We start from the raw sequence: 27,149 nt of genomic DNA on the forward strand, positions 1-27,149 counted from the left end.
TTTAAACCCCTCCCAGTCACTCCCAGTCTGTCCCAGTTTGTCCCAGTGCCCTTTAAACCCCTCCCAGTGCCCTTTAAACCCCTCCCAGTTCCTCCCAGTTTGTCCCAGTGCCCTTTAAACCCCTCCCAGTCCCTCCCAGTCTGTCCCAGTTTGTCCCAGTTTGTCCCAGTGCCCTTTAAACCCCTCCCAGTCCCTCCCAGTCTGTCCCAGTTTGTCCCAGTTTGTCCCAGTGCCCTTTAAACCCCTCCCAGTCCCTCCCAGTCTGTCCCAGTTTGTCCCAGTTTGTCCCAGTGCCCTTTAAACCTCTCCCAGTTCCCTCCCAGTCCCTCCCAGTGCCCTTTAAACCCCTCCCAGTTCCCTTTAAGCCCCTCCCAGTTCCTCCCAGTTTGTCCCAGTTTGTCCCAGTTCCCTCCCAGTCCCTCCCAGTGCCCTTTAAACCCCTCCCAGTCCCCTCCCAGTCTGTCCCAGTCTGTCCCAGTTTGTCCCAGTTCCCTCTAAACCCCTCCCAGTTTGTCCCAGTCCCTCCCAGTCTGTCCCAGTTTGTCCCAGTGCCCTTTAAACCCCTCCCAGTCCCTCCCAGTCCCTCCCAGTTTGTCCCAGTGCCCTTTAAACCCCTCCCAGTTTGTCCCAGTTTGTCCCAGTTCCCTTTAAACCCCTCCCAGTGCCCTTTAAACCCCTCCCAGTCCCTCCCAGTTCCTCCCAGTTTGTCCCAGTGCCCTTTAAACCCCTCCCAGTGCCCTTTAAACCCCTCCCAGTTTGTCCCAGTTCCCTCCCAGTGCCCTTTAAACCCCTCCCAGTCCTCTCCCAGTTTGTCCCAGTGCCCTTTAAGCCCCTCCCAGTTCCTCCCAGTCGGTCCCAGTTTGTCCCAGTTTGTCCCAGTGCCCTTTAAACCCCTCCCAGTGCCCTTTAAGCCCCTCCCAGTCGGTCCCAGTTTGTCCCAGTTTGTCCCAGTGCGTGCCCGGCGGGATGTGGCGCTCGGGGCTGCCCGGGGGGCTCCGCGCGGTTTTCGGGGGGTCCCCGCTGAGCTCGGGGGGGTCCCCGCGGGTCCTGGAGGGGAAAGTGGCGCTGGTGACAGCGGGCACGGACGGGTGAGTGACCCCAAACCGGCAAAATTCACCCCAAAACCGGCAAAATTCACCCCAAAACCGGCAAAATTCACCCCGAAACCGGCAAAATTCACCCCAAAACCGGCGAAAATCGCCCCAAAACCGGCGAAAATCGCCCCGAAACCGGCAAAATTCACCCCGAAAATCCCCGAATTCACCCCGAAACCGGCAAAATTCACCCCAAAAAGCGCGGGATTCACCCCAAAACCGGCGAAAATCGCCCCGAAATTGGCGAAAATCGCCCCAAAAATCCCCGAATTCACCCCGACACCGGCGAAAATTCGCCCCGAAACCGGCAAAAATCGCCCCGAAATAGCGGAATTCACCCCAAAAATCCCCGAATTCACCCCGAAATCGGCAAAAATCGCTCCGAAATTGGCAAAATTCACCCCAAAAATCCCCAATTTCACCACAAAACCGGCAAAATTCACCACGAAAGCGGCAAAAATCACCCCAAAACCGGCGAAAATCGCCCCGAAATCGGGAAAATTCACCCGAAAAAGCGCAAAAAATCGCCCCGAAATCGGCGAAATTCACCCCAAAAATCCCCAATTTCACCACAAAACCGGCAAAATCCACCCTGAAACCGGCAAAATTCACCCCGAAATCGGCAAAAATCGCTCCGAAATCGGCAAAATTCACCCCAAAACCGACGAAATTCGCCCCGAAATAGCGGAATTCACCCCAAAAATCCCCGAATTCACCCCGAAACCGGCAAAATTCACCCCAAAACCGGCAAAAATCGCCCCAAAACCGGCAAAATTCACCCCAAAACGGCGAAATTCACCCCAAAACCAGCGCAGGAAAAAACGGAGGTTTTACCCTAAAAATCACCCCAAAATTAACTCAAATTAACCCGAAATGAACTCAAAATAACCCAAATTAACCCGAAATTAACCCAAAATAATTGAAATTAATTCAGATTATTTCCCGGTCCTTGAATGCTCCAAATTCGGCCCAAAATTGGCAAAATTCACCCCAAAATCTGCTCGGGAAAATGGGAATTTTTACCCTAAAAATGTCCCCAAAATTAACTCAAAACAACCCAAAATTGACTCGAATTTATGCAAATTAACTCAAATTAATTCAAATTAATTTTTGATCTCTGAATTCCCCAAATTCAGCCCCAAAATTGGCAAAATTCACCCCAAAATCCGCAGGAAAAAATGGGAATTTTTACCCTAAAAATGCCCCCAAAATTAACTCAAAACAACCCAAAATTGACTCGAATTTATGCAAATTAACTGAAATTAATTCCAATTAACTCCAAATAACCCAAAATTCTCCCAAAATGCACCCAAGTTAATTTTAATTAAATCTAATTAACAGAAAATAATCCAACTTCAACCAAAGTTAACCCAAATTAATTTTAATTCAGTCTTAATTAATTCTAATTAATCCAAATTGTGCCAAAATTAACCCAAATTCATTTTAATTCACTCAAATGAACCCCAATTAATTTTAATTCACTCTTAATTAATTCTAATGAATCCAAACTCTGCCAAAATTAATTTTAATTCATTCAAATGAACCCCAATTAATTTTAATTCACTCTTAATTAATTCGAATGAAATCAATCCAATTTCTCCCCAGTTTAACCCAAATTAATTTTTAATTCACTCTCATTAACTCTTAATTAACCCAAATGATCCAAAAACGACCCCAAATCCCCCAAAATCCCCCCAAATCCCCTCCCAGGTGTGCCCCAGGTGTGACTCAGTTTCCCCCAGGCGTGACTCAGTTTCCCCCAGGTGTGACTCAGGCGTGACTCAGTTTCCCCCAGGTGTGTCCCCGGGGCTCAGGCGTGACTCAGTTTCCCCCAGGCGTGACTCAGTTTCCCCCAGGCGTGACTCGGTTTCCCCCAGGCGTGACTCAGGCGTGACTCAGTTTCCCCCGGGCGTGACTCAGTTTCCCCCAGGCATGACTCAGTTTCCCCCAGTTGTGACCCCAGGGCCCAGATGTGACTCAGTTTCCCCGAGGCGTGACTCAGTTTCCCCCAGGTGTGACTCAGTTTCCCCGAGGCGTGACTCGGTTTCCCCCAGGTGTGACCCCAGGGCCCAGATGTGACTCAGTTTCCCCGAGGCGTGACTCAGTTTCCCCCAGGCGTGACTCAGTTTCCCCCAGGTGTGACCCCAGATGTGACTCAGTTTCCCCCAGGCGTGACTCAGGCGTGACTCAGTTTCCCCCAGGCATGACTCAGTTTCCCCCAGGCGTGACTCAGTTTCCCCGAGGCGTGACTCAGTTTCCCCCAGGTGACCCCAGGTGTGTCCCCAGGATCGGGCTGGGCGTGGCCGAGGCGCTGGGCGTGGCCGGGGCTCAGGTGCTGCTCAGCTCCCGCCACGCCCACAACGTCCAGAGAGCCGTGGAGCAGCTCAGGGGGCGGGGCCTGCAGGTAAGGACACCGGAGGGGGCGGGGCCTGCAGGTGGGGGCACCTGAGGGGGCGGGGCCTGCAGGTAAGGACACCTGAGGGGGCGGGGCCTGCAGGTAAGGACACCTGAGGGGGCGGGGCCTGCAGGTAAGGACACCTGAGGGGGCGGGGCCTGCAGGTAAGGACACCTGAGGGGGCGGGGCCTGCAGGTGGGGGCACCTGGGGGGGTTTGGGGTCACCTGAGGGGGCGGGGCCTGCAGGTAAGGACACCTGAGGGGGCGGGGCCTGCAGGTGGGGGCACCTGGGGGGGATTTGGGGGGGGGGGGGGTTGGGCTTCCCCTGGGCACACCTGGGGGAAACTGAGGCACAGCTGGGGGGGGTACCTGGGGGGAAACTGAGTCGCACCTGGGCACACCTGGGGGGAAACTGAGGCACAGCTGGGGGGTACTGAGGCACACCTGAGCAGACCTGGGGGGAAACTGAGTCACACCTGGGGGGTACCTGGGGGGAAACTGAGTCACACCTGGGGGGTACCTGGGGGGAAACTGAGGCACACCTGGGGGGTACCTGGGGGGAAACTGAGGCACACCTGGGCACACCTGGGGGGAAACTGAGGCAGACCTGGGGGGTACCTGGGGGGAAACTGAGGCAGACCTGGGGGGTACCTGGGGGGAAACTGAGGCACACCTGGGCACACCTGGGGGGAAACTGAGGCACACCTGGGCACACCTGGGGGGAAACTGAGGCACACCTGGGGGGTACCTGGGGGGAAACTGAGGCACACCTGGGCACACCTGGGGGGAAACTGAGGCACACCCTGGGGGGTACTGAGTCACACCTGGGCACACCTGGGGGGTACCTGGGGGGAAACTGAGGCACACCTGGGGGGAAACTGAGGCACACCTGTGAGGGGGCGTGGCCTCAGCTGCTGTGCCCGGCAGGTGAGCGGCGTCACCTGTCACGTGGGACGGGCCGAGGACCGCGAGAGGATGGTGCAGGCGGTGAGAGCTCACCCGGGGGAAACTGAGGCACACCCGGGGGAAACTGAGGCACACCTGGGAGGGGGGAAAACGGGGAAATTCGGGTGGAAAATGGGGGTTTTGGGGGGGGGGGGTTGGGCACACCTGGGTGCACCTGGGGGAAACTGAGGCACACCTGGGCACATCTAGGCACACTAGGGGGAAACTGAGGCACACCTGGGGCGCACCTGGGAGGGGGAAAAATGGGGGGGAAATGGGGAAATTTGGGTGAAAAATGGGGATTTTGGGGGGGGGGGGGGGTTGGGCTCACCTGGTCCCACCTGGGGGAAACTGAGGCACACCTGTTCCCGCCTGGGGGAAACTGAGGCACACCTGGTCCCACCTGGGGGAAACTGAGGCACACCTGGTCCCACCTGGGCACACCTGGGGGAAACTGAGGCACACCTGGTCCCACCTGGGGGAAACTGAGGCACACCTGTTCCCGCCTGGGGGAAACTGAGGCACACCTGGTCCCACCTGGGGGAAACTGAGGCACGCCTGGGCACACCTGGGGGGAAACTGAGGCACGCCTGTTCCCGCCTGGGCAGGCCCTGGACACGTTCGGCGCCATCGACATCCTGGTCTCCAACGCCGCCGTCAATCCTCACCTGGGCCCCGCCCTCGAGGCCGACGAGCGCGTCTGGGAGAAGGTCGGGACACGCCCACCCCCGGTTTCCCGCCAAAAAGCCCGATTTCCCGCCAAAACCTCCAAATTTCCCGCCAAATTCACCGGATTTCCCGCCAAAAAAATCTCTGAATTTCCCGCCAAAAATAACAGAATTCCCGCCCGGATCTCCGAATTTCCCGCCAAAATCCCGAAAATTCCCGCCAAAATTCCTGAACTTCCCGCCAAAATCCCAAATTTTCCCGCCAAAACCAACAGAATTCCCGCCCAACTCTCCGAATTTCCCGCCAAAATCGCGAATTTTCCCACCAAAAGTAGCAGAATTCCCGCCAAAATCCCCGATTTCCTTTTTTTTTCTCCCCAAAATTTTTAATTCTCCCCAAATTTCCCCAAAATTTCCCGGAAACTTCCCAAAAATTCCCCCAAAATTTCCCCAGAATTTCCCCAGAATTTCCCCAAATTTCTCCCAAATTTCCCCGAATTTCTCCCAAATTTCCCCAAATTTCTCCCAAATTTCCACAAATTTTCCCCAAAATCCCCCAATTTTCCAAAAACCGCCCGAAATTTTCCCGAAATCCCCAAAATTCCCCAAAATTTCCCCGAAATTTCCCCAAAATTCCCCAAATTTCCCCCAAGTTTTTCCAAATTTCCCCAAAATTTCCCAGAATTCTCCCAAAATCCCCCCGAATTTCCGCTCCCTTCGGCCCCGCCCCTTCCCGCCACCACCCCAAGCCGCGCCCCTCCTGTGACGTCAGACAATCTTAGCCCCGCCCCCCGTGACGTCACGCAGGTGTTCCAGGTGAACGTGACGGCGGCGGCCATGTTGGTGCGGCTGGTGGTGCCGCACATGGAGAGGCGCGGGTGACTGGGTTATACTGGTTATACTGGTTTATACTGGTTTGGGATGGGTTATACTGGTTTATACTGGTTTATACTGGTTTGGGATGGTTTGGAGTGGTTTATACTGGGTTATACTGGTTTGGACTGGGTTATACTGGTTTATACTGGGTTATACTGGTTATACTGGTTTGGGATGGGTTATACTGGGTTATACTGGTTTATACTGGTTTATACTGGGTTATACTGGGTTATACTGGTTTGGGATGGGTTATACTGGGTTATACTGGGTTATACTGGGTTATACTGGTTTGGGATGGGTTATACTGGGTTATACTGGTTTATACTGGGTTATACTGGGTTATACTGGGTTATACTGGGTTATACTGGTTATACTGGTTTATACTGGGTTATACTGGGTTATACTGGTTTGGGATGGGTTATACTGGGTTATACTGGGTTATACTGGTTATACTGGGTTATACTGGGTTATACTGGTTTCTACTGGTTTATACTGGTTTATACTGGTTTATACTGGTTTGGACTGGGTTATACTGGTTTATACTGGGTTATACTGGTTTATACTGGGTTATACTGGGTCATACTGGGTTATACTGGTTTATACTGGTTTGGACTGGTTTATACTGGTTTATACTGGTTTATACTGGTTTATACTGGTTTATACTGGGTTATACTGGTTTATAGTGGTTTATACTGGGTTATACTGGGTTATACTGGTTATACTGGTTTATACTGGTTTGGGATGGTTTGGAGTGGTTTATACTGGGTTATACTGGTTTGGACTGGGTTATACTGGTTTATACTGGGTTATACTGGTTATACTGGGTTATACTGGTTTGGGATGGTTTGGGATGGGTTATACTGGGTTATACTGGTTTATACTGGTTTATACTGGTTTGGGATGGGTCATACTGGTTTATACTGGGTTATACTGGGTTATACTGGTTTATACTGGTTTGAACTGGGAGGGGCTCTGGGGTTACTGGTTTGAACGGGGAGGGGGTTTGGGGTTACTGGTTTGGACTGGTTTTTACTGGTTTGGGATGGGTTATACTGGGTTATACTGGTTTGGGATGGTTTGAACTGGGAGGGGCTCTGGGTTATACTGGTTTGAACTGGGAGGGGATTTGGGGTCACTGGTTTATACTGGTTTATACTGGTTTTTACTGGTTTGTACTGGTTTGAACTGGGAGCTCCATTCCCAGCCGGGGAAGGGGCGTGGCTTTGGGGGCGGTGGGAGGGGCGTGGCCTGGCTTGATGGACAGCTGCGATAAAACGAGGGGGCGCGGCCGCTGCTGAGCCCCGCCCCCTCTGCCGCAGGGGCGGGGCCATCGTGGTGATGTCATCGATCGCCGGCTACCAGCCAATGGCGGTGAGACTGGGAGGGACTGGGGGGGACTGGTTTGTACTGGTTTGTACTGGTTTGGGCTCTGGGGTTACTGGTTTATACTGGGAGGGACTGGGAGGGGACTGGTTTGTACTGGGAGGGGCTTTGGGGTCACTGGTTTGAACTGGGATGAACTGGGATGAACTGGGAACACGTTTTCCCTTACTGGTCTGTACTGGTTTGGTGTTTTTCCCTTACTGGTTTGTACTGGTTTGGGCTCTGGGGTTACTGGTTTGAACTGGGATGGACTGGGAGGGGACTGGTTTGTACTGGGAGGGGCTTTGGGGTCACTGGGATGAACTGGGATGAACTGGGATGAACTGGGAACGCGTTTTCCCTTACTGGTTTGTACTGGTTTGGTGTTTTTCCCTTACTGGTTTGTACTGGTTTGGGCTCTGGGGTTACTGGTTTGAACTGGGAGGGACTGGGAGGGGACTGGTTTGTACTGGGAGGGGCTTTGGGGTCACTGGTTTGAACTGGGATGAACTGGGATGAACTGGGAACACGTTTTCCCTTACTGGTTTGTACTGGTTTGGGCTCTGGGGTTACTGGTTTGAACTGGGATGGACTGGGAGGGGACTGGTTTGTACTGGGAGGGGCTTTGGGACCACTGGGATGAACTGGTTTGAACTGGGAACGCGTTTTCCCTTACTGGTTTGTACTGGTTTGGAGTTTTTCCCTTACTGGTTTGTACTGGTTTGGGCTCTGGGGTTACTGGTTTATACTGGGATGAACTGGGAGGGGCTCTGGGGTCACTGGGATGAACTGGTTTGAACTGGGAATGCGTTTTCCCTTACTGGTTTATACTGGTTTGGTGTTTTCCCTTACTGGTTTGTACTGGTTTGGGCTCTGGGGTTACTGGTTTATACTGGGATGAACTGGGAGGGGCTCTGGGGTTACTGGTTTATACTGGGATGAACTGGGAGGGGCTCTGGGGTCACTGGGATGAACTGGTTTGAACTGGGAACGCGTTTTCCCTTACTGGTTTATACTGGTTTCGGGTCCCCCCCCTCCCTCACTGCTTTGGGCCGGGGGGGGCGGCGGGGGGGGCGTGCCCGGCGCTATGCTAACGAGGTGGGCGTGTCCCGGGTGACGTCACAGGGGCTGGGCCCGTACAGCGTCAGCAAGACGGCGCTGCTGGGGCTGGTGGCGGCGCTGAGCCCGGAGCTGCTCCCGCGCCGCGTCCGCATCAACGGCGTCGCGCCGGGGCTCGTCCGCACCCGCTTCAGCGCCGCCGTGAGCCCGCCGCCCACTGGTTCTTACTGGTTTATACTGGGAGGGGCCGGCGGGCGGGGAAACGGGGGGGGAAACGGGGGAAAAACGGGGAAAAAACGGGGAGAAAAGGGTTAAAAAAGGGTTAAAAAGGGGTTAACAAAGGGTTAAAAGGGGATATGGGGTTACTGGTTTATACTGGTTTATACTGGGAGGGGCCGGCGGGCGGGGAAACGGGGGGGAAACGGGGAAAAACGGGGAAAAAACGGGCAAAAATGGGTTAAAAGGGGGATTTGGGGTTACTGGTTTGTACTGGTTTGTACTGGTTTGTACTGGTTTGTACTGGTTTTAACTGGTTTTTTTTCCCCCCCAGCTGTGGGGAGGACAAGGCCACGCGGGAACGGGCACTGGCAGCACTGGGAGCCGAGCGGTGAGAAACCAGTACAGACCAGTACAGACCAGTATAGACCAGTATAGACCAGTATGGACCAGTACAGACCAGTACAGACCAGTATAGACCAGTATAGACCAGTATGGACCAGTATGGACCAGTATAGACCAGTACAGACCAGTATAGACCAGTATAGACCAGTATGGACCAGTATGGACCAGTATAGACCAGTATGGACCAGTATAGACCAGTATAGACCAGTACGGACCAGTATAGACCAGTATGGACCAGTACAGACCAGTATAGACCAGTACGGACCAGTATAGACCAGTATGGACCAGTACGGACCAGTATAGACCAGTATGGACCAGTACAGACCAGTATAGACCAGTATGGACCAGTACGGACCAGTATGGACCGGTATGGACCAGTATGGACCAGTATGGACCAGTATAAACCAGTATGGACCAGTACGGACCAGTATAAACCAGTATGGACCAGTATGGACCAGTATAGACCAGTATGGACCAGTATGGACCAGTACAGACCAGTATAAACCAGTATGGACCAGTATAGACCAGTATGGACCAGTATAAACCAGTATAAACCAGTATGGACCAGTATAGACCAGTACGGACCAGTACGGACCAGTATAGACCAGTATGGACCAGTATAGACCAGTATAGACCAGTATGGACCAGTATGGACCAGTATGGACCAGTATGGACCAGTCCAAACCAGTTCCCCATTTATCCCCATTTCCCCCATTTTTAACCCTTTCCCATCCATTTTTAACCCTTTTTTTGCCATTTTTCCCCCATTTTCCCCCTCCCAGTCCCTCCCAGTCCAAACCAGTCCAAACCAGTCCAAACCAGTCCAAACCAGTCCAAACCAGTACAAACCAGTAACCCCAGTTCCCCTTTTACCCCATTTTTAACCCTTTCTTGGCCATTTTTAACCCGTATTTTCCCCATTTTTAACCCTTTTTTCGCCGTTTTTTTCCCCGTTTTTTCCCCATTTTCCCCCTCCCAGTCCCTCCCAGTCCCCTCCCAGTCCCCTCCCAGTCCAAACCAGTCCAAACCAGTGACGGCGGTGCCCCCGCAGGCTGGGCTCCCCGCAGGACGTGGCGCAGGCCGTGCTGTTCCTCGTGTCCCCCCAGGCCGCCTTCGTGGCCGGGCAGACCCTGCTGGTGGCCGGGGGGGCGCGGCCCCGCCTCTGACCACGCCCACCTCGCCAGCATGCAGATTTATGCAAATCAGGCGCAAAATAAAATCGGTTTCGTCAATGCGAATTGGGTTTGGGCTTTACTGGTTTATACTGGGAGGGACTGGTTTGGACTGGGAGGGGAGTGGGAGGGGCACTGGAGGGGGGGGTCTGACCACGCCCACCTCGCCAACATGCAGATTTATGCAAATTAGATGCAGAATAAAATAGAATCTGTCAATGTTATTTGGGATTGGGAGTTACTGGTTTATACTGGTTTGGACTGGGAGGGGAGTGGGAGGGGCTGGGAGGGGAGTGGACACGGCTCTGACCACGCCCACCTCGCCAGCATGCAGATTTATGCAAATCAGGCGCAAAATAAAATCGGTTGTGTCAATGGGAATTGGGTTGGGGCGTTACTGGTTTATACTGGGAGGGACTGGTTTGGACTGGGAGGGGAGTGGGAGGGGCACTGGAGGGGGGGGTCTGACCACGCCCACCTCGCCAACATGCAGATTTATGCAAATGAGATGCAGAATAAAATAGAATCTGTCAATGTTATTTGGGATTGGGGGTTACTGGTTTATACTGGGAGGGACTGGGAGGGGAGTGGGAGGGGCTGGGAGGGGTCTGGACACGCCTCTGACCACGCCCACCTCGCCAGCATGCAGATTTATGCAAATCAGGCACAAAATAAAATCGGTTTCGTCAATGCGAATTGGGTTTGGGGCTTTACTGGTTTATACTGGGAGGGACTGGTTTGGACTGGGAGGGGAGTGGGAGGGGCACTGGAGGGGGGGGGTCTGACCACGCCCACCTCGCCAACATGCAGATTTATGCAAATTAGATGCAGAATAAAATAGAATCTGTCAATGTTATTTGGGATTGGGGGTTACTGGTTTATACTGGGAGGGACTGGGAGGGACTGGGAGGGGCTGGGAGGGGAGTGGGAGGGGACTGGAGGGGGTCTGACCACGCCCACATCGATAACATGCAGATTTATGCAAATGAGACGCAAAATGAAATTGGTTCTGCCGCTACCAGTGGGGACTGGGAGTTACTGGTTTTGACTGGGAGGGACTGGGAGCGGTTCTGACCCCGCCCCATTCATTAAAATTCAGATTTATGCAAATGAGATGCAAAATAAAAGTAGATGGCGTCATTGCAGATCGGGGTTTGGGAAGTGGGAGGGAACTGGGAGGGACTGGTTTGTACTGGGAGGGAACTGGGAAGGAACTGGGAACGGTTCTGACCCCGCCCCAATCATTAATATGCAGATTTATGCAAATGAGATGCAAACCAGAAATTATTTCATCACTACAAATGGGGATTGGGGGTCACTGGTTTATACTGGGAGGGAACTGGGAGGGGTCTGGGAGCAGATCTGACCCTGCCCCGTCATTAAGATGCAGATTTATGCAAATGAGGTGCAAAATAAAATTTATTCTGTCGCTACCAGTGGGGACTGGGAGTTACTGGTTTGGACTGGGAGGGGCCCGAGGGCGGCTTAGACCCCGCCCACCTTGTCTATATGCAAATTTATGCAAATTAGATGCAGAATGCACATTACTTATGGCGTTCCAGATGGGGACTGGGGGTTACTGGTTTGTACTGGTTTGTACTGGGAGGGGCCTGGGCGTGGCTCTGACCCCGCCCACCCGATCGGCATGCAAATTAATGCAAATCCATGCAAATTAGAGGCGAATTAAACCAGTGCAAACCGGTCCAAACCAGTAACCCCAAATCCCCATTTTTAACCCTTTCCTTGCCATTTTTAACCCTTTTTTAACCTTTTTTTTGCCATTTTTCCCCCATTTTCTCCCTCCCAGTTCCCTCCCAGTCCAGACCAGTCTAAACCAGTCCAAACCAGTCCAAACCAGTACAAACCAGTGACCCCAAATCCCCATTTCCCCCCTTTTTTAACCCTTTCTCCTCCATTTTAACCCTTTTTTCTCCGTTTTCCCCCCCATTTTCTCCCCTCCCAGTTCCCTCCCAGTACAAACCAGTAACCCCCAGTCCTCTCCCAGTACAAACCAGTACAAACCAGTAACCCCCAGTCCTCTCCCAGTACAAACCAGTAACCCCAAATCCCCTTTTAACCCTTTTTTAACCCTTTTTTATCCCCATTTTTGCCGCATTTCCCCCATTTTTAACCCATTTTATCCCCATTTCCCCCCTCCCAGTTCCCTCCCAGTACAAACCAGTCCAAACCAGTAACCCCAGAGCCCCTCCCAGTCCAAACCAGTCCGAGCCAGTTCCTTTCTCTCCTTTATTAATTAACCACAATTAATTAATTATTCGCTCCCCGCCCCTCCCCCCTCCCCGTTCCCGCCCCTCCCCCCCCGGGGGCGGGGCCTGTGCCCGGCCCCTCCCCCCCCCTCCCGTCCCGCGGGAAAATTTTTTGGGTTTTTTTTAGGGGGGGAGGGGGCCCCGCCCCTCCCCCACCCCCGGGAACCGAAAAAGCCCCAAAAATCCCCGAAATTCCCCCCAAAAAAATTCCCCCCCAAAAAAATAAAAACAAAAAAAACACCCTAGGGGAAAGCCACGCCCCCCTCATTTGCATAACCCCGCTCCCCTCGGCCAATCGGCGCGGGGAGGGGGCGGGGCCTGACCCGCAGCACCATCAATGGGGAAAGGGGCGTGGCCAAGGGTGTGGGCGTGGCCGGGTGAGCGCGAGGGGCGTGGCCTGCGGAGTGGGAGTGTCCAGGTGGGTCCGGGGGGCGTGGCCAATGGAAGGGGCGTGGTCTAACGAGTCGAGGGGCGCTGCCAGGTGAGTCTGGCTCACCTGGCCAGGTGAGTGGGCGTGGCCAGGTCAGGGCGTGGTTAGTCGAGTCAGGGGGCGTGGCCATGCAAAGTGGGCGTGCCCAGGTGAGTCTGGGGGCGTGTCCATGCAAAGAGGGCGTGTCCGGGTGAGTCCTTGGGTGTGGCCAGGTGAATGGGCGTGGCCAGGTGAATCTGCGCCATGTCCACGTAAAGTGGGCGTGGCCGTGTCAGGTGGGTGTGGCCATGTCTGGGGGCGTGTCCACATCAAGTGGGTGTGGCCAGCAGACTCTGTGGGCGTGTCCAGGTATGTCAAGTGGGCGTGGCCGTATACAGTGGGTGTGGCCAGGTGAGTCCATGCAACGTGGGCGCGCCCAGGTGAGGCAAGGGCGTGTCCAGGTGTGTCTGGGGGCGGTGTCCAGGCGAGTCTGGGGGGCTGTCCATGCAAAGTGGGCGTGTCCAGGTGAGTCAAGGGTGTGGCCACGTGAGTCAGGGGCGTGTCCAGGTGAGTCAGGTGGGTGTGCCCGCACCAAGTGGGCGTGTCCACGTGAGTTTGGGGCGTGTCCAGGTGAGTCAAGGGCGTGTCCAGGTGAGTCTGGGGGTGTGTCCAGGTGAGTCTGGGGGCGTGTCCATGCAAAGTGGGCGCGTCCATGTGAGTCTGGGGGCGTGTCCATGTGAGTCTGGGGGCGTGGCCGGCCGACCCCTCCGGCCACGCCCCTTCCGTGCCGTTGGGCGTGGCTACACCCTGGGCAAGCAGCGACCTCTGACACCTGCGCAGGTGGGCGTGGGCCCCGCCCCGCCTCCGCCAGAGCAGGGCCACGCCCCCCAGGGCCGCGGCCACGCCCAGCAGCGCCAGCGGCGCCGCCAGCGCGCCCGGCCCCGCCCCCACGGCGATGACGATGACCTCGGCGTCACCTGGGCCAGGTGCGGCGGTGGGCGGGGCCGGCGCGGCGCAGCCCAGCCAATCGCGCAGCGCGGATTTGGGGTAGCCCGGCAGGGGGCGCAGCGCGGCGTTGTCGAACTTCCAGTACAGGTGGGAGCGGTAGAAGTAGGTGAAGGCTGCGGGGAACTGGGGTGAACTGGGACGGACTGGGACGGACTGGGGGGGACTGGGAGGGACTGGGATGGACTGGGGGGGACTGGGATGGACTGGGAGGGACTGGGATGGACTGGGAGGGACTGGGATGGACTGGGGGGGACTGGGAGGGATTGGGAGGGACTGGGGGGGAACTGGGGGGACTGGGGGGGAACTGGGTTATACTGGGACAAACTGGGATGGACTGGGAGGGAACTGGGGGGAACTGGGATGGGGTTTGGGTTATACTGGGACAAACTGGGAGGGACTGGGACGAACTGGGGGGGACTGGGGGGGAACTGGGAGGGACTGGGATAAACTGGGGGGGACTGGGATGGGATTGGGAGGGACTGGGAGAGAACTGGGATGAACTGGGAGGGAACTGGGAGGGACTGGGATGGACTGGGAGGGACTGGGGGGGACTGGGGGGGACTGGGATGGACTGGGGGGGGAGTGGGGGGGGACTGGGAGGGAACTGGGATGGGATTGGGTTATACTGGGACAAACTGGGATGGACTGGGACGAACTGGGGGGGACTGGGATAAACTGGGGGGGACTGGGACAAACTGGGAGGGACTGGGGGGGGATTGGGGGGGACTGGGAGGGACTGGGATGGGCTTTGGGTCATACTGGGACAAACTGGGACGGACTGGGGGGGACTGGGAGGGGGTTCAGGGTTACTGGGATGAACTGGGAGTTACTGGTTTATACTGGGAGGGGGTTTGGGGTTACTGGTTCATACTGGGATGGGTTTTGGCGGTTACTGGTTTATACTGGTTCATACTGGGACGTGCCCTGCCCTTACTGGTACAAACTGGGACGAACTGCAGGAAGGGGGCGTGGCCCCGAACTGACCCCGCCCCCTCCCCGCTCCGCACAGCGCCCCCTGCTGGCCGGGAGCCGCCGGAGCCGGACCGGGGCCGGTTTTTGGGGGGATTTCGGGGGATTTCGGGGTTTTTTTTTGGGGTGAACTCGGGGATTTTTGGGGGTCTCACCCTCGTCGGGGCCCATGAAGGCTCCGCGGGGGCCCGGGGGGACCCCCCAGACCTCGATGCTCTTGGGGTACTCGGGGGTCCACGGCCCCCAGGGCCTCGTTGAAGCGGTAATACCTGGGGGGGGGGGAGGGGAACGGCGGAAATTTGGGGCAAATTCGGGGCGGTTTGGGCAAATTCGGGGGGGTTTGGGGAAATTCGGGGGGGTTTGGGCAAATTCAGGGGGGTTTGGGGAAATTTTGGGGGGATTTTGGGGAAATTCGGGGGGGTTTGGGCAAATTCGGGGGGGTTGGGGCAAATTCGGGGCGGTTTGGGCAAATTCGGGGGGGTTTGGGCAAATTCAGGGGGGTTTGGGGAAATTTTGGGGGGATTTTGGGGAAATCCGGGGGGATTTTGGGCAAATTCGGGGGATTTTGGGGGAATTTGGGAGATTTGGGGAAATTTCAGGGGGATTTTGGGGAAATTTCGGGGGGGATTTTGGGGAAATTAGGGGGGATTTTGGGGGAATTTTGGGGAAATTTGGGGGGATTTTGGGGGAATTTTGGGGAGATTTGGGGGAATTTTGAGGGGATTTGGGGGGAATTCGGGGGATTTTGGGCAAATTCGGGGGATTTGGGGGGAAATCCGGGGGGATTTGGGGAATTTGGGGGAAATTTGGGGGGATTTTGGGGAATTTTGGGGGAATTTGGGGAAATTCGGGGAGATTTTGGGGAAATTTGGGGCAAATTCGGGGGGGTTTGGGCAAATTCGGGGGGCTTTGGGGGAATTTGAGGGAATTTGAGGGAAATTCGTATGGATTTGGGGGAAATTTGGGGGGATTTTGGGGAATTTTGGGGGGATTTCGGGAAATTCGTGGGGATTTGGGGGAAATTTGGGGGGATTTGGGGAAATTCGGGGAATTCTGGGGGAATTTGGGGGGGATTTGGGGGGGAATTTGGGGGATTTTGGGGAAATTCGGAGCATTTGGGGGAATTTTGGGAAAATTTGGGGGAATTTTGGGGAAATTTGTGGGGATTTGGTGGGGGTTTGGAAATTTGGGGAGAGTTCGGTGGATTTTGGGGAATTTTGGGGGGATTTTGGGGAAATTCGGGTGGATTTGGGGAAAATTGGGGGAATTTGGTGGGGGGTTTGGAAATTTGGGCAGTTTCGGGAGAATTTGGGGGATTTTGGGGAAAATTCGGGTTTTTTTTGAGGGATTTGGGGGAAATTTGGGGGGATTTTGGGGGAATTTGGGGAAATTTCAGGGGATTTTTGAGGAATTTTGGGGAAATTTTGTGGAAATTTTGGGGGAATTTGGGGGATTTTGGGGGAAATTTGGGAGAAATTTGGGTGGTTTTGGGAAAAATTTGGGGGATTTTTGGGGGGGAATTTGGAAATCTGGGAGGAATTTGGGGGATTTTGGGGAAAATTTGGGGGGATTTCAGAAATTTGGGGGGGAATTTGGGGGAAATTGGGGGATTTTGGAAATTTGGGGGATTCTGGGAGGAATTTGGGGGGATTTTGAGGGAATTTTGGTAAAATTTGGGAAGTTTCAGGTGGATTTTGGGGAATTTCAGGGGAATTTGGGGGGATTTTGGTAAAATTTCAGAGGTTTCGGGAGGATTTTGGGGAGAATTTGGGGGACTTGGTAAAATTTGGGGGGATTTGGGCGTAATTTGGGGAACTTTCGTAAAATTTGTGGGGTTTCAGGAGGATTTTGGGGGAATTTGGTAAAATTGGGTTTTTTTTGGGAGAAAATTTGGGGAAAATTGGGAAGTTTGGGGGGAATTGGGGAATTTGGGGGGATTTTGGGGGGAATTTTGGGAAATTTTGGGGAATTTAGGGAGGGTTTGGGGGGATTTTGGGGAATTTTGGGAAGAATTTGGGGGGACTTTGGGAATTTGAGGGGGATTTTGGTGAAATTTGGGGGATTTGAGGGGAATTTTGGGGATTCTGGGGGGATTTTGAGGGAAATTTAGGGGGAATTTGGGGGGATTTTGGTAAAATTTGGGAATTTGAGGGGGATTTGGGGGGAATTTCGGGAATTTTGATGATTTTGGGAGGGTTTGGAGGGGATTTTTTGGGCATTTTTAGGGGATTTTGGGGAGATTTTTGGAGAGAATTTGGGAAAATTTGGGAATTTGAGGGGGATTTTGGTGAAATTCGGGGGGGATTTGGGAGATTTTTGGGGGTCCTGAAAGGTTCAAGGAAGGTCCTGAAAGGTCCCAAAAAAGCCCCAAAATTCCCCCAAAATTCCCGAGAGGTCCCGGAAGGTTCAGAGAAGGTTCCAGAAGGTGCAGAAAGGTCCTGAAAGGTGCAGAAATAGCCCCAAAAAAGAGCCCAGAAAAGTCCTGGAAGGTGCATAAAAAGCTCCAAAATCCCAGAAAAAATCCCCAGAGCATTCCCAGAAATTCCCAGAAGGTTCTGGAATGTTCAGAGAAGGTCCTGGAAGGTTCAAGGAAGGTTCTGGAAGGTGCAGAAAGGTCCTGGAAGGTGCAGAAAGGTCCTGAAAGGTGCAGAAACAGCCCAAAAAGAGCCCAAAAAGGTCCTGGAAGATGCATAAAAAGCCCCCAAAATCTCCGAATAAATCCCAGAAAAATTCCCAGAAATTCCCGGAAGGTTCCGAGAAGATTCCAGAACGTCCTGGAAGGTTCAGAGAAGGTCCTGGAAGGTTCAGAGAGGTCCTGAAAGGTGCAGAAATAGCCCGAAAATAGCCTAAAAAGGTCCTGAAAGATGCATAAAAAGCCCCAAAAATGCCAGGAAAATCCCCGAAAATTCCCAGAAATTCCCGGAAGGTTCGGAGAAGGTTCCGGAAGGTGCCGGGGACGCACTTGTCCCCCCGGAAGAGGTAGGTGTGGCCGCTGGGCAGCCAGAGCAGCGCGGCGTCCAGGCGGTCACTCGGGACGCCCCGGCCCAGCTCGGCCAGCGGCCGGGGGTAGCCGGGGGCCAGGACGCCCTCGTCGAACACCCAGTGCCGGGAGCCTGGAACGGGGCAAAAACGGCCAAAATCAGGCAAAAATACAAAAAAAAACCCCGCCCGGATGGGCCCGGATCCGCCCCGGAACCGGCGGGAAATTCAGCGCGGAGGTCGGCCGAAAATCGCCCAAAATTCAGCCGGAATCGCCCAAAAATTCACCTCAGAATTCATCCTGGAATGGACCCAAAACTCACGGAAAAGTGCCCAGAATTCACCCCAAAATTCACCCTGAAATTGCTCCAAAACTCACGGAAAATTGCCCAAAATTCACCCCAAAATTCAGCCGGAATCGCCCAAAAATTCACCTCAAAATTAATCTTGGAATGGACCCAAAACTCACGGAAAAGTGCCCAGAATTCACCCCAAAATTCAGCCGGAATCGCCCAAAAATTCACCTCAAAATTAATCCTGGAATGGACCCAAAACTCACGGAAAAGTGCCCAGAATTCACCCCAAAATTCAGCCGGAATCGCCCAAAAATTCACCTCAAAATTAATCCTGGAATGGCCCCAAAACTCACCCAAAATTGCCCCAATTTCACCCCAAAATTCAGCTGGAATCGCCCAAAAATTCACCCCAAAATTAATCCTGGAATGGCCCCAAAACTCACCTAAAATTGCCTGAAATTTGCCCAAAATTCAGCCCAAAATTCAACCAGAATTGCCAAAAAAATCACCCAAAAATTCACCCTGAAATTGCCGCAAAACTCACCCAAAATTGCCCAAAATTTACCCCAAAATTCAGCCGGAATCGCCCAAAAATTCACCCCAAAAATCACCCAAAATTGCCCGAAATTCGCCCAAATCCAATAAATCCCAATTAAACTTTAATAAATCCCGATTAATCCCAACAAAATCCAATTTAACTTTAATAAATCCCAATAAAACCCAGTAAAACCCCAATAAAATCCAATTAAATCCCAATAAAACCCCAATAAAACCCCAATAAAATCCAATTAAATCCCAATAAAACTCCAATAAAACCCCAATAAAATCCAATTAAATCCCAATAAAACCCCAATAAAATCCAATTAAATCCCAATAAAAACCAATAAAACCCAATTAAATCTCAATAAAACCCCAATAAAACCCAATTAAACCCCAATAAAACCCCAACAAAACCCAATAAATCAAATTAAATCCCAATAAAACCCAATAAAATCCAATTAAATCCCAATAAAACCCAATAAAATCCAATTAAATCCCAATAAAACCCAATAAAATCCAATTAAATCCCAATAAAACCCAATAAAATCCAATTAAATCCCAATAAAACCCAAGAAATCAAATTAAATCCCAATAAAACCCAAGAAATCAAATTAGATCCCAATAAAACCCAATAAATCCAATTAAATCCCAATAAAACCCAATAAATCCAATTAAATCCCAATAAAACCCAATAAATCCAATTAAATCCCAATAAAACCCCAATAAAATCCAATTAAATCCCAATAAAACCCAATAAAATCCAATTAAATCCCAATAAAACCCAATAAAATCCAATTAAATCCCAATAAAACCCAAGAAATCAAATTAAATCCCAATAAAACCCAAGAAATCAAATTAGATCCCAATAAAACCCAATAAATCCAATTAAATCCCAATAAAACCCAATAAATCCAATTAAATCCCAATAAAACCCAATAAATCCAATTAAATCCCAATAAAAACCCAATAAAATCCAATTAAATCCCAATAAAACCCAATAAAATCCAATTAAATCCCAATAAAACCCAATAAATCCAATTAAATCCCAATAAAATCCCAATAAAACCAAATTAAATCCCCAAAAAAATCCAATTAAACCCCAATAAAACCCAGTTAAACCCCAATAAAACCCAATTAAATCCCAATAAAACCCCAGTAAATCCCAACAAAATGAAAAAAAAAACCCAAAAAGGTGCGAAATGGCCCCAAAGAACCTTTGAAGAAGACGAATTTTCCGTCGCTCCTCACGTGTCCCAAATAATTCCCAATAAACCCCAATAAATTCAATTAAATCCCAATAAATCCCAATAAAAACCAATAAAAATCCAATTAAATCCCAATAAAACCCAATAAAATCCAATTAAATCCCAATAAAAACCCAATAAATCCCAATTAAATCCCAATAAAACCCAATAAAATCCAATTAAATCCCAATAAAACCCAATAAAATCCAATTAAATCCCAATAAAATCCAATAAAATCCCAACAAAACCCAATAAACCCCAATAAAACCCCAATAAAACCCAATTAAACCCCAATAAAATTTAAAAAAAACCCAAAAAGGCGCGAAATGGCCCCAAAGAACCTTTGAAGAAGACGAATTTTCCGTCGCTCCGCTCGTAGGCGGCGTCGATGCCGGCGGGGAGCCCGGCCCAGAAGTGGCCGATGGGCAGCGGGTAGCCGGGCATGAGGCGGCCCTCGCGCAGGCGCCAGAACCAGCGCTCCTGGCGGGAGACGGACATGGAAATTGGGGGAAAAAACGGGGAAAATGGAAAAATGGGGAAAAAACGGGGAAAAAACGGTGAAAAAAACGGTGAAAAATGGTGAAAAAAATGGCAAAAAATGGGGAAAAAAATGGCAAAAAAAAGGGAAAAAATGGAGAAAACCAGGGAAAAAATGGGGGGGAAACGGGGCATGAGGCGGCCCTCGCGCAGGCGCCAGAACCAGCGCTCCTGGGGGGAGATGGACATGGAAATTGGGGTAAAAAACGGGGGAAAATGGGAAAAACGGTGAAAAAAACGGTGAAAAACGGTGAAAAAATGGCAAAAAACAGGGAAAAAATGGGGAAAAAACGGGGCATGAGGTGGGCCTAGTGCAGGCGTCAGAACCAGCGCTCCTGGGGGGAAACGGGAGTGAAATTGGGGGAAAAATGGGGAAAATGGGAAAAAACGGGGGAAAACGGTGAAAAAACAAGGAAAAAATGGGGAAAAATGGGGAAAAATTGGGGAAAACCGGGGCATGAGGCGGCCCTCGCGCGGGCGCCAGATCCAGCGCTCCTGGGGGGAGATGGACATGGAAATTGGGGGGAAAACCGGGGAAAATGGGAAAAATGGGGAAAAAGGGGGAAAAAACGGTGAAAAAAACGGTGAAAAAACGGTGAAAAAAATGGGGAAAAAACGGGGAAAAAATGGGGAAAACCGGGGCATGAAGCGGCCCTCCGCGCGGGCGCCAGAACCAGCGCTCCTGGGGGGAGATGGACATGGAAACTGGGGTAAAAACCGGGAAAAATGGGGAAAAACCGGGGAAAAACGGTGAAAAAATGGTGAAAAAATGGCAAAAAAAGGGGAAAAAATGGGGGAAAAACGGGGAAAAAATGGGGAAAACCAGGGCATGAGGTGGGCCTAGTGCAGGCGCCAGAACCAGCGCTCCTGGGGGGAAACGGGAGTGAAATTGGGGGAAAAATGGGGAAAATGGGAAAAATGGGGGGAAACGGTGAAAAAACAAGGAAAAAATGGGGAAAAAATGGGGAAAAACGGGGAAAAAATGGGGGGAAAACCGGGGCATGCGGAGGCCCTCGCGCAGGCGCCAGAACCAGCGCTCCTGGGGAAAAAGGGAGTGAAATTGGGGGAAAAAATGGGGAAAATGGGAAAAAATGGGGAAAAATGGTGAAAAACGGTGAAAAAATGGGGAAAAAAAGGGGAAAAAATGGGAAAACCGGGGCATGAGGTGGCCCTCGCGCGGGGCGCCAGAACCAGCGTTCCTGGGAGGAAATGGACATGGAAATTGGGGGTAAAAACCGGGGAAAATGGGAAAAATGGGGGAAAAATGGGGAAAAACGGTGAAAAAATGGTGAAAAACGGGGAAAAAATGGGGAAAAAATGGGGAAAAAATGGGGAAAAATGGGGCATGAGGCGGGCCTAGTGCAGGCGCCAGAACCAGCGCTCCTGGGGGGAAAACGGACATGGAAATTGGGGTAAAAACCGGGGAAAATGGGAAAAATGGGGAAAAAACGGGGGAAAACGGTGAAAAAACGGTGAAAAAATGGTGAAAAAAGGGGAAAAAATGGCAAAAAACGGGGAAAAATGGGAAAACTGGAGCATGAGGTGGCCCTCGCGCGGGCGCCAGAACCAGCGCTCCTGGGGAAAAACGGGAGTGAAATTGGGGGAAAAAACGGGGAAAATGGGAAAAAATGGGGGGGGAAATGGCACAAAATGGGGAAAAACGGTGGAAAACGGGGAGAAAATGGCAAAAATGGGCGAAAAACGGGGAAAAAATGGGGAAAAAAAACGAGGCATGAGGTGGCCCTCGCGCGGGCGCCAGATCCAGCGCTCCTGGGGAAAAACGGGAGTGAAATTGGGGGAAAAACTGGGGAAAATGGGAAAAAATGGGGGGAAAAATAGCAAAAAAAGGGGAAAAATGGCAAAAAAAATGTTGAAAAAATGGCAAAAAACGGGGGAAAATGGGGAAAAAATGGGGAAAAAACGGGGAAAAAATGGGGAAAAAATGGGGGAAAAATGGGGAAAAATGGATTGAAATTGGGGGAAAAAATCAGGGAAAATGGGAAAAATGGGGGGAAACGGGGAAAAACGGTGAAAAAAACGAGGAAAAAATGGCAAAAAACGGGGAAAAATGGGGCATGAGGTGGCCCTTGCGCAGGCGCCAGAAACAGCAATCCTGGGGAAAAACGGGAGTGAAGTTGGGGGAAAAACCGGGGAAAATGGGAAAAATGGGGAAAAATGTGAAAAAACGGCGAAAAAACGGGGAAAAAAATGGCAAAAAATGCAGAAAAAAGGGCAAAAAAACGGGGAAAAAATGGGGAAAAATGGGGAAAAAATGGGGGAAATGGGGAAAAAACTAGAGAAAAATGGGGAAAATGAGGGAAAGTGGTGAAAAAAATGGAGAAAAACGGTGGGAAAATGGGGAAAAATTCCCCAAAAATTCTGTTTGCAATAGCACACCTTGTAGGGTCCTGGAAGGTCACAAAAAATATCCAGAAAATGAAAAAAAAACCCCCAAAAATTCCCCTAAAAAATCCCCAAAATATTCCCAAAAAATTCCCAAAAATATCCCTCTGGCAAGGTCCTGGAAGGTCACAAAAAAAAAAAAAAAAGCAAAAAAAGCCCAAAATATTTTAAAAAATCCCCCAAAAATTCCCCAAGATTCCCCATAAAATTCCCAAAAATTCCCAGAAATTCCCCAAAAATTTGGAAAAATTCCCAAAAAATTCTTTAACTCCTTGCCCAAAGCGGCCCTTGCAAGGTCCTGGAAGGTCACAAAAAAATTCCAAAAAAAATCCCCCCAAAAAAAAAACCAAACCCAAATAATCCCCCAAAAAATTCCCAAGATTCCCTAAAATTCCCAAAAAATTCCCAAACAATCCCCCCAAAATAATTCCCAAAAATTCCCAAAAGGTTCCCAAAAAATTCTCACTACAAAAATCACACCTAGCAAGGTCCTAGAAGGTCACAAAAAATAAAAAAAAAAAAAACAAAAAAAACCCAAAAAAAATCCCAAAAAATACCCAAAAAAAATCCCAAGATTCCCTAAAATTCTCAAAAAATTCCCAAAGAATCCCCAAAAATTTTGGAAAAATTCCCAAAATATTCTTGAACTCTTTTCCTAAAGCAGCCCCTAGCAAGGTCCTGGAAGGTCACAAAAAAAAAAAAATCAATAAAAACCCCAAAAAAATCCCAAAAATTCCCCAAAAATTCCCCCAAAAATTCCCAAAAATTCCCCAAAAAATTCCTGGCATTCCCGGAATTCCCACCTTGAAGACGAACATCTCCCCCCGGAGCATGGCCACGGTGTCGAAGTCGCCGTCGCAGATCCGGGGCCCGTAGGGGGGGCCCGGGGGGGGGGAGGGGCGGAGCCCGTGGGGGTGGGGGGAGGGGCGGGGGGGAGGGGCCCGAGGAGGAGCCTGGGGAGAAAATTCCCAAAAAAAAAAAAAAAAAAATCAAAATCGGCGGGAATTTGGGGGGAAATGGCGGAAAATTGGGGAAAATTCGGGGAATTTTGGGCAAAATTTGGGGGAAATTTGGGAAAATTTTGGGATTTTTGGGGGATTTTGGAGAAAAATTTGGGAAAAATTTGGGAATTTTGGGGGATTTGGGGGGAATTTTGGGGAAAATCGGGGGAAAATTTGGGGAAATTCTGGGAATTTTGGGGGAATTTTGGTGGAATTTTTGGGAAAATGTTGGGAATTTTGGGAGAAATTTGGGGAAAGTTTTGGGAATTTTGGGGGGCATTTGAGGCAAATTTGGGGAAAATTTGGGGAAATTCTGGGAATTTTGGGGAAAATTTGGGGAAAAATTTGGAATTTGGGGGGATTTTGGGGAAAATTTTGGAAAAAATTTGGGAATTTGGTGGAAATTTGAGGCAAATTTGGGGGAATTTTGGGAGAAAATTTGGGATAAATTGGGGGAAAATTTGGGGGGATTTTTGGAGAAAATTTGGGGGGTTTTTGGGGGAAATTTGAGAATTTTGAGGGAAAATTTGGGAGAATTTGGGGGATTTGGAAAAAAAATGGGGAAATTTGGAGAAAATTTGAGGCAAATTTGGGAAAATTCCGGGAATTTGGAGGGAATTTTAATTTATTTGAGGGGGAATTTTGGGGAGAATTTGGGGGAATTTGAGAAAAATTCGGAAATTTTGAGGGAATTGGGGGAAATTTTGGGGGATTTGAGGGGGAATTGGGTCAAGAAAGGAAAAATTTGAGCCAAATTTGGGACAATTTTTGGGTCAATTTTGAGCCAATTTTGGGACAATTTTTGGGTCAATTTTGAGCCAATTTTAGTCCAATTTTTGGCCAATTTTTGGGTGCAAATTGAACCAATTTTGGGCTGATTTTGGGGCAATTTTGGGCTGAATTTCAGCCAATTTTAGTCCAAATTTGAGCCAATTTTGGGCTGATTTTGGTCCAATTTTTGCTGCGATTTTGCCTCAATTTTGCCGATTCCTCCCCGATTTTGCCAATTTCCCCCCAATTTTCCCAATTCCTCCCTGATTTTCCCAGTTCCCCGCCAATTTTCCCGATTCCTCCCCAATTTTCCCCAATTTCCCCCCGATTTTCCCGATTTCCCCCCCGATTTTCCCAATTTCCCCCCCGATTTTCCCGATTCCTCCCCGATTTTTCCCAATTTCCCCCCGATTTCCCGATTCCTCCCCGATTTTCCCGATTCCCCCCCGATTTTGCCGACTCCTCCCCGTTTTGCCCGGCCCGTCTCACCGTAGAGCTGCTGGATGCCGCGCCGGTCGTCCTCGGGCAGCTCGAAGTCCTCGGTGTCCATCCACTGGTAGAAGGGCGCCATGATGGCCGAGGGGTCGCTGGAATGTTCCAGGCCCAGGGCGTGGCCCAGCTCGTGCACGGCCACCAGGAACAGGTCGTTACCTGCCGGGAGCCGAGCCCCGCGGTCAGCGGGGCGCGCCCGGCGGCGGGGCTGGGCGGCGCAGGCCATGGGAGGTCAGCGGAAGGTCAATGGAGACCCTTCATGGTCAACGTTGGGTCATGGGAGGTCAATGGAAGGTCAATGGAGACCCTTCATGGTCAACGTTGGGTCATGGGAGGTCAACGTTGGGTCAATGGAGACCCTTCATGGTCAACGTTGGGTCAAGGAAGGTCAATGGAGACTCTTTGTGGTCATGGGAGGTCATGGAAGGTCAAGGTTGGGTCAATGGAGACCCTTCATGGTCAACGTTGGGTCAATGGAGACCCTTCATGGTCAACGTTGGGTCAATGGAGGACCCTTCAGGGTCAACGCTGGGTCAAGGGAGGTCAATGGAGACTCTTCATGGCCAACGTTGGGTCAATGGAGACCCTTCATGGTCAACGTTGGGTCAATGTTGGGTCAATGGAGACCCTTCATGGTCAACGTTGGGTCAATGGAGACTCTTCATGGTCAATGTTGGGTCAATGGAGACCCTTCATGGTCAACGTTGGGTCAATGGAGACTCTTCATGGTCAATGTTGGGTCAATGGAGACCCTTCATGGTCAACGTTGGGTCAATGGAGACTCTTCATGGTCAATGTTGGGTCAATGGAGACTCTTCATGGTCAACGTTGGGTCAAGGGAGGTCAATGGAGACTCTTTGTGGTCATGGGAGGTCATGGAAGGTCAAGGTTGGGTGATGGAAGGTCATGGAAGGTCAATGGAGACCCTTCATGGTCAAGGTTGGGTCAATGGAGACCCTTCAAGGTCCTGCCAGCTCAATCCCCACCCCCAACACCCAGACGCCCTCCAGGTGTGCCCAGGTTTGCCCAGGTGTGACTCAGTTTCCCCCCAGGTGAGCCCAAACCCCCCAAAATCCCCATTTTTAACCCAAATTTCACCGGTTTTTTTTTGTTTTTCCCCCTCCCAGGTGCTCCCAAGTGCCCCCAGGTGCCCCCAGGTGTGCCCAGGTGTGCCCAGGTAAGTTCAAACCCCCCAAAAACCCCAATTTTAAACCCAAATTTCACCAGGTTTTTTTTGTTTTCCCCCCTCCCAGGTGCCCCCAGGTGCGCCCAGGTGTGACTCAGTTTCCCCCAGGTGAGCCCAAACCCCCCAAAATCCCCATTTTTAACCCAAATTTCACCGAGTCTTTCTTGGTTTTCCCATTCCCAGGTGCCCCCAGGTGTGACTCAGTTTCCCCCAGGTGAGCCCAAACCCCCCAAAATCCCCATTTTTAACCCAAATTTCACCGGGTTTTTTTTGTTTCCCCTATCCCAGGTGCCCCCAGGTGCGCCCAGGTGCCCCCAGGTGCCCCCAGGTGTGACTCAGTTTCCCCCAGGTGCGCCAAACCCCCCAAAATCCCCATTTTTAACCCAATTTTCACCGGGTTTTTTTTGGTTTTTCCCCCTCCCAGGCGCCCCCAGGTGCCCCCAGGTGCGCCCAGGTGCGCCCAGGTGCTCTCTCACCGCTCAGGTCGTCGCCGCGGTGCGTCCAGGGCTCGGCGCCGTCGAAGTGGGTGTCGCCGCCGATGTGGGGCCCGGGGAAGTAGGCGTGCGCCAGGAAGCCGCCGGGGCCGTCGAAGGGCGTGGCGTCGCCGTGGAAGCCCTCGGCGAAGAGCACCATGATGTCGGCGCCGGGCGCGGCGCCGGCGCGGATGCGCGCGTACGGGACCTCGCGGAAGCGCAGCGCCGGCGCGGCCGACGCCCACACCTGGAAGGCGCGGCGGATGGCGGCGCGCGTGGCGGCCTCGCCCACCTTGGGCGTGTAGTTCTGGATGCTGCGGGGGGCACAGGTGGGGGCGCAGGTGGGGGCGCAGGTAACCCCCAGGGTGTGTCCCAGGTGTGC

General features: G+C 51.7%; 2 protein-coding genes across 2 annotated transcripts; one reads left to right on the top strand and one right to left on the bottom strand.

Annotated features, from left to right (window-relative positions):
• The first annotated feature begins 895 nt into the window (after positions 1-895).
• LOC128802979 (dehydrogenase/reductase SDR family member 4-like) lies at positions 896-10,258 on the top strand. The gene is made up of 9 exons (XM_053969544.1): positions 896-1,088; positions 3,381-3,498; positions 4,417-4,476; positions 5,043-5,144; positions 5,910-5,980; positions 7,298-7,349; positions 8,466-8,600; positions 8,960-9,006; positions 10,072-10,258. Exons 1-9 carry the CDS (start codon positions 967-969, stop codon positions 10,184-10,186), a joined length of 822 nt encoding a protein of 273 aa, XP_053825519.1. The 5' UTR covers positions 896-966; the 3' UTR covers positions 10,187-10,258.
• Positions 10,259-12,491: 2,233 nt separating this feature from the next.
• LOC128802977 (matrix metalloproteinase-14-like) lies at positions 12,492-27,081 on the bottom strand (the record flags this gene model as incomplete). Its single annotated transcript, XM_053969541.1, is given in 9 exon segments — positions 12,492-13,079; positions 13,499-13,989; positions 15,001-15,076; positions 15,078-15,114; positions 17,808-17,958; positions 20,246-20,384; positions 23,648-23,797; positions 25,077-25,267; positions 26,771-27,081. Coding segments are annotated over 9 exon segments (1,924 nt in total), but the record flags the coding sequence as incomplete, so codon positions are not given.
• Positions 27,082-27,149: the final 68 nt, after the last annotated feature.

Source organism: Vidua macroura, unplaced genomic scaffold (assembly GCF_024509145.1).
Source record: "Vidua macroura isolate BioBank_ID:100142 unplaced genomic scaffold, ASM2450914v1 whyUn_scaffold_234, whole genome shotgun sequence".
In the NCBI taxonomy this organism is placed as follows: Eukaryota; Metazoa; Chordata; class Aves; order Passeriformes; family Viduidae; genus Vidua; species Vidua macroura.